Here is a 6,215-nt window from a genome sequence, read left to right as displayed (position 1 = left end):
AGAGAGAGAGAGAGAGAGAGAGAGAGAGAGAGAGAGAGGACAGCTGTAGCTAAGGGGAGTGGGAATTGTTACATGTGACAGGTGCCAGTGAGTTTTAAGCCCCTAGTGTTATATATGGCAGAGAGGCAGGCGAACATTTCAACACCACACACACACACACACACACTACACACGCACACACAAGTGCTCCAGCACCAGCCCACTTTAACATCCCAGGCCTACACTAAAAGAGTCCGTCTGAGGAAACATCAAGTGATGCTAATTAGACTCGTCTGTCCACCTCATCGCCCATTCCAACGAGGGCCTGCTTGGGGACCTGTTGACCTCTGGGAGGTGTGGAAGTCGTGCGCCTCATGACCCGGACAGTGTGACGGTAATGTGACGAGGATAGTGTTGACTTTGGTCACCTATAGGCTAGCGGTTGTAGGAGAGGATGCAGCACAACCCATCATTCAAACACATTCACACACACACACACACACACACACACACACACGTCATGTGCAGATTACGTGACTCTTGACCTGGGCAGTGTGACAGTGTGACAGTGTGTGTGTGTGGAGAGATTACTCGCCTCTAATGTATGTAGAAGAGGAGTGCAGAGATTGCTCACTCATGGGCTAACAGTAGTAGAAGAGCGCTTAGAATAACCCTTTCACACACACACACACACACACACACACACACACACACACAGGTTATGTTCGTCTTGACCGGAGTGTGACGTGACAGTGATGTGACAGTCATGGGAGTGTAGAGATTGCTCAACTATGAGAGTTACTGGGGAGGACTGACCTGTGACAGCCTAAGCCATTCAAACACACACATGGAACACGAACACACACACACACACACACACACACACACACAGACACACAGACACACGCACACACACACACACACACATCGAATGAAAAGCAACACACACACCCACACACACGCCTGTGGTAAAGGGATTTGATGCAGTGGGGAGGGGGTTGATGACGGAGAGGTGGAGAGCGGCTTGTTGCCACGGCACCTGCACCTCGTGTTACAATGGACTGTGACCGTGCCAGACACAGGTATCAGAGTACAGCAGGAGTGCGCGCACACACACACACACACACACACAGCTCTGTCTCAACTACAGAGATAGAGGGGGAAGAAAGAAAGAGAGAAAGAAAGAGAGAAAGCTGAAGGAACAGATATAAGAGTGCCTCACAAAATGATATGCATCATGATACAGACGCCATGATGTGATCCACACTGCAATACGTGTTTACTCAGAAGAATGACCATGTTCAAAACAGAACTCACTCTAACTGCTGTTAGTTACCTGTAGTAATGGTCATCAACTTTAAAACTTAAAATGGACATTTTCTTATGCTTTTAGTTTTGATGCCATAGGATATTTTGATCACAGCTCTAGTTGACAATAGGATGAGTGAGTGAGTGAGTGAGTGAGTGAGGCCCTACCCTAACCCAGGCTGTACAGTGCTACCTATACCACGTGCTACAATGATTTACCAGCGTAGCACCGGTGGCTCCTTATTTAACATGTTCTCTAGAGTGTAGCCTACAGATGAGGTGTTTGTAACGACATACCGATGCTAGAGATTTTGTGTATTGTGCTACAAAACTATCAACCTCTGTAACACCAGGGCTACGAGCTAAACAAGTGAACATACAGAGAGATAAAACAGACGCACTGTTTTTTTTTTAATGCCACAGTAACAACCACTACAGGCTTCATAGTGGTGAGGAGTCAATGCTGCCATTGTTCCCCAAGGGTGTGTGTGTGTGTGTGTGGTTTGTGTGTGTGTGAGTGTGAGTGTATGTGTGAGTGTGTGGTTTGTGTGTGTGTGAGTGTGAGGTTTGGGGGGGTGGGGTGAAGGAGGTGTGTAAATTCTTTCTTACTTGGACGTGACGGTGAGCATTGCTATGCTGTGGGCTGTGCTGCTGCAGGACTGTTGCACAATCAACGGTGATAGCAGTGCAATGCAGTGGGCGCTGCGCAGCTCAGTGAGTGACACACACTCCGTCAACACACACACTCCGTCAACACACACACTCACTCCCTCACTCAGTCAACACACTGAGCGTCAACAGCTTGGAGAGGCCAGGTAATAAAATGGCAACACGCTTCACTGACCAGCTTGTGGTGCCTGCCTGTGTCTGTCTGTGTGTGTGTGTGTGTGTGTGTGTGTGTGTGAGTGACAGTGTGTGTCCAGGAAACTGACCGCCAGGATCACCCACACCCATACTACAACATTGAAACTCCCAAGTTTTCCAACACAGTGGTTGCAAAAGTGCACGCACACATACTAACACACACACACACACACACACACACACACACACTAACACACACACACGCAACCACATTTACAACCATGCACACAGTTCAATGTCTACGGTACCTTGCCTAATCCCTGTAGAGTGTAACATGTAATGTAGAACGTAACATAAAATCTCCAGGCCTCTCTGAGTAAAGCGGCTGCTGCTAGTCAGGTAAGGTCAGAGTGCTCATGGGCACAGCGGAAGAGCAGGTGAGTGTGCTGGCATTTGGACGGCTTAACCTGTAATTAAACATGGAGCGCGAAACGCTGCAGACAACGTGAGCGGAGGAAGACTCCACATATGACAGAACAGGTCTGCTGCCGTCTCACACACACACACACACACACTGCACCCAATGTAGAGGACAAACACTGGGACAGCAAAAACTGGTTTGTGGGTGTTGTAGGAGACCATTGACACACACACAAACACAGCTATTTGAGTTGTCACATAAGAAGTCTTTCGCAATGGGCCTCAGAGGTGCGGAGACACTTCAGGACACCAGTCCGTCCCACCCTAACATGCTGGACGTAGCAGAGGGCACATCAGCAGCAGTCAAACTCACCCCAGTGCCAACGCCAACGTGGACCTTTACCCTGACCTTCAGCAGCTAGTACAGCTCTTCACTAATCATTACACACAAGCACACAGTGGAGAAGAGAAGAGAAGAGAAGAGAAGAGAAGAGAAGAGAAGAGAAGATTGAAGGAAAGAACAAGTGTGTAGGAGTGTGAAGGATAGGGCAACAGGGACAGATCTGAATGAAGATGACACACGCACAACACACACACACACACACACACACACACAGTCAAAGACGACTTCTTTTGCAATCACCACATTCCATCGCCACCACGTCTCATTTGTACCCGTACACACTCAGTCTCCCTCTCTCAGTCACACAGACACACGTACACACACCTCCCCATGCCTGCCTGCTTGTCTTGGTTGGTTGGTTTCATCAAGTCTCTCTTGGTGTACAACACATACCTGTACCAACTTTCCAAAACCACAGCCTCTACTACCTTGTCTCACCGCAAACACACACACACACACACACACACACACACACACACAAACGGAAAAGACACTAGTCGACATGGAAACCCACACTGCCATTAATGAGCACCTGCCATAATTAAAAACACTCCTTGCCTATCTCTTCCAAAAACACATACATTCCTCTATCAGCTGTGACTGCTCTCAATTCCATTCAATTCAAACACTCAATTCAATTTAAGCATAATTCAATTCAAAGCTGCTTTCTTAGCATTGCTGTGTTTAAAAAGGGAGTCACCATCTCTACAGCCCACCTCTCTCTGACTGCCATAAGCGCTGCCTCTATATGAGAGGTCACTGCTGTCTCTGTCGTAACTTCTCTCTGTGCAAACACTCGTGTGCGCTGCCACCAACTTATCAGCTGTTCCGCTCTCTTTAGTCTACAGGCTTAGCTCCAATTCTGCTCCTCTGCCCTCTGCACTCACCGTGGTGGAGGACGGCTGCTGGTTGCTGTGCCAATGTCTCCGCACTGGCACCGTGTCCCATAGTCCTTTGCCCCTCGGGGGTTTGCCCCCTGTGCCCCGCCGGCAGCCCTGGCACAGCCGGGGCAGCGGGCAGGGAGGAGGGCAGAGAGCCGGTCAGCGAGTAGCGGCGCAGAGGCGACCCAGGACAGGCGAGGAGAGCAGTGGCTTCCTGACTTGCCCCCTCTTTCTCTCTTTCTCCCTCTCTCTCTCTCTCTCTTTCTCTCTTTCGCTCCCGCAGTGGAACGTGACTGTTAGTCCCTTAATGCACTCCTGTAATCCAAGACCCAGTCGGGGTCGCCGCTGCTCTCTTGCCTTCTCGTCGTCTCACTCACTTCCGCGCTCGCTCCTAAGCTAGTTTGGCTGTCCGGTAACACTCCGTTTCCCCTCTGTCTCTCTCTCTCCTTCACTTGCGCTCTCTCTCTCTCTCTCTCTCTCTCTCTCTCTCTGTCTGTTTTCCTCCTGTGAGAGCGGCCCTGTCCCTCCCTTCCTCTCTCTCTCTCTCTCTCGACAGTGTGTTTTGGTTTCCCTCCCACTTGTTCTCTTCCTCACTAACACACAAACACACACTCTCACACACACACCCACCACCCTCCTCCTCCGGTTAAGTCCCTCCCTCCAAGGGCGCTCTGACTTCATAAATAAGGTACGCGGCTTGAGGCATGCCAGCAAGCTCAGATGCCTATCATTCTCCAGGGGCAGATTTTTCAGGGTCAAAGTTCACAGGAGGCGACAACGGCGGCAGGGGGCCGGAGATGTTAGCTGTGGAGGGGAAGTCAGAGACAGACAGACAGAGAGTGAGAGAGAGAGAGAGAGAGAGAGAGAGAGAGGCCCCTGGAGGTCCTCATGTGGGCCCCTTAAAGATCTCAAAGTCAGGTGCTTTTTGAACAACGCTAATCCATTTTTAGAAGAGCACGAGAAAAAAGTACGAAAAAGTGAAAAAGAAAGAGAGAAAGAGAGAGAGAGATGGAGAGGATAGGAGTGGCAGAGGGAGAGAAAGCAAAAGAAAGAGAGGGAGAGAAAGAGAGAGGCTGAGTAATCTGAGAGCCGAGGTGGAGCTTGGATGGTTCAGGCAGCAGGAAGTGACATCACAGAGGTGTCATGTTACACTCACAAATGCAACCGGGTGATTGTCACCCACTGCACAGTGTGACAAAACACCTTGGCTTGCACAGTGATGCAATCCTGCCGGTCTCTTTTTTTTCTGTCTGTCTGTCTGTCTGTCTGTGTAGTGTGTGGTAGACAGAGTAGGGCATCAGTGTCACAGGAAAGAGTATGTATCCTCTGCAGAGTTTCAGCACACCCACATGGAAAAAGACACAAAAGCATGCACACCCAGGTGAGCCCAGAGGAACACATATGAGAGAGAGAAAATACTAAAGCAAACAATGCACATCATAATGCACATATAATAAATCCTACCACACATTTGTCCTTCACCAAATAGACCCATCTGTCTATTCTCACACACACACACACTTTCCTGACAGGATGTGCCCAGGTAAACAAACACTATTTGCGTGGCACCAACAGAGCAATTTCATGCCACGCTGACTTCTGCTTGAGCTACTGTACACATTTCCTGACAGAGCAGACACAGACTGAGCTTTATATAACTCAACACTGACTGATGCTGCCCTTGTTTGTGTGTGCGTGTTTGAGTGTGGGTGTATGTCTGTTAGTGGTTTCCTATGGGGGATTATCACCTAATACAGCACGTAAAGCTCACAAATAGAATAGTGTAGCAGAGCCTGTGTGGGACGAAGAGAAGAGAAGAGGTGGTGAAAGTGTGTGAATGTGTGTGTGAAATAAACACATCTCCTGAATGTGGCTCTAGGAGACATTGGGTTGTTTGAGACAGTGAGAGGAAGGCACGCAGAGGAAGGAAGGGAGTGAAACATACAGAAATACACAAAGAAAGAGAGGGTGTGTGTGTGTGTGTGTGTGTGTACGTGTGTGTGTGTGTGTGTGTGGGTGTGTGTACGTGTGTGTGTGTGTATGTGTGTGTGTGTGTGTGTGTGTGTGTGTGTGTGTGTGAGTGAGATTAAGAGGGAGTATTCTGTTAAATGTATTCAGTGTGTGTGGGAGGGTATAGAGGGAAGACAGAAGGGAGTGTGTGTGTGTGTGTGTGTGTGTGTGACAGGCTAGAGCACCATGTCCAGAACAGAAGACACAGCACAAGCATACCCACGCACACGCACGCACGCACACACACACACACACACATTCCTTCAGGAGGAAAGGGAGATAGCAGCAACTCCACCCTACGTGTCGGGCGATGTAATCCAGACAGGAGGTGAGACGGAGCTCATTAGAACGCAGACGTCAGTAAGAGTCTCGCAGATAAACCTCACACTCTCCACCTCAGCACTGAGCAT

General features: G+C 49.3%; 1 protein-coding gene across 1 annotated transcript in view; it reads right to left on the bottom strand.

The window, feature by feature from the left end:
- Positions 1–4,357, bottom strand: part of phactr4a (phosphatase and actin regulator 4a) — a 28,018-nt gene extending 23,661 nt beyond the window's left edge. Inside the window, 1 exon segment of the mRNA XM_042075983.1 lies at positions 3,802–4,357. Coding sequence (XP_041931917.1) covers positions 3,802–3,862 — 61 coding nt within the window. The 5' untranslated portion in view covers positions 3,863–4,357.
- Positions 4,358–6,215: the final 1,858 nt, after the last annotated feature.

Source organism: Alosa sapidissima, chromosome 21, assembly GCF_018492685.1.
Source record: "Alosa sapidissima isolate fAloSap1 chromosome 21, fAloSap1.pri, whole genome shotgun sequence".
Lineage (NCBI taxonomy): Eukaryota > Metazoa > Chordata > Actinopteri > Clupeiformes > Clupeidae > Alosa > Alosa sapidissima.
Note: the sequence above shows the minus strand (reverse complement) of the source record. Positions and strands in the feature narration are given on the sequence as shown.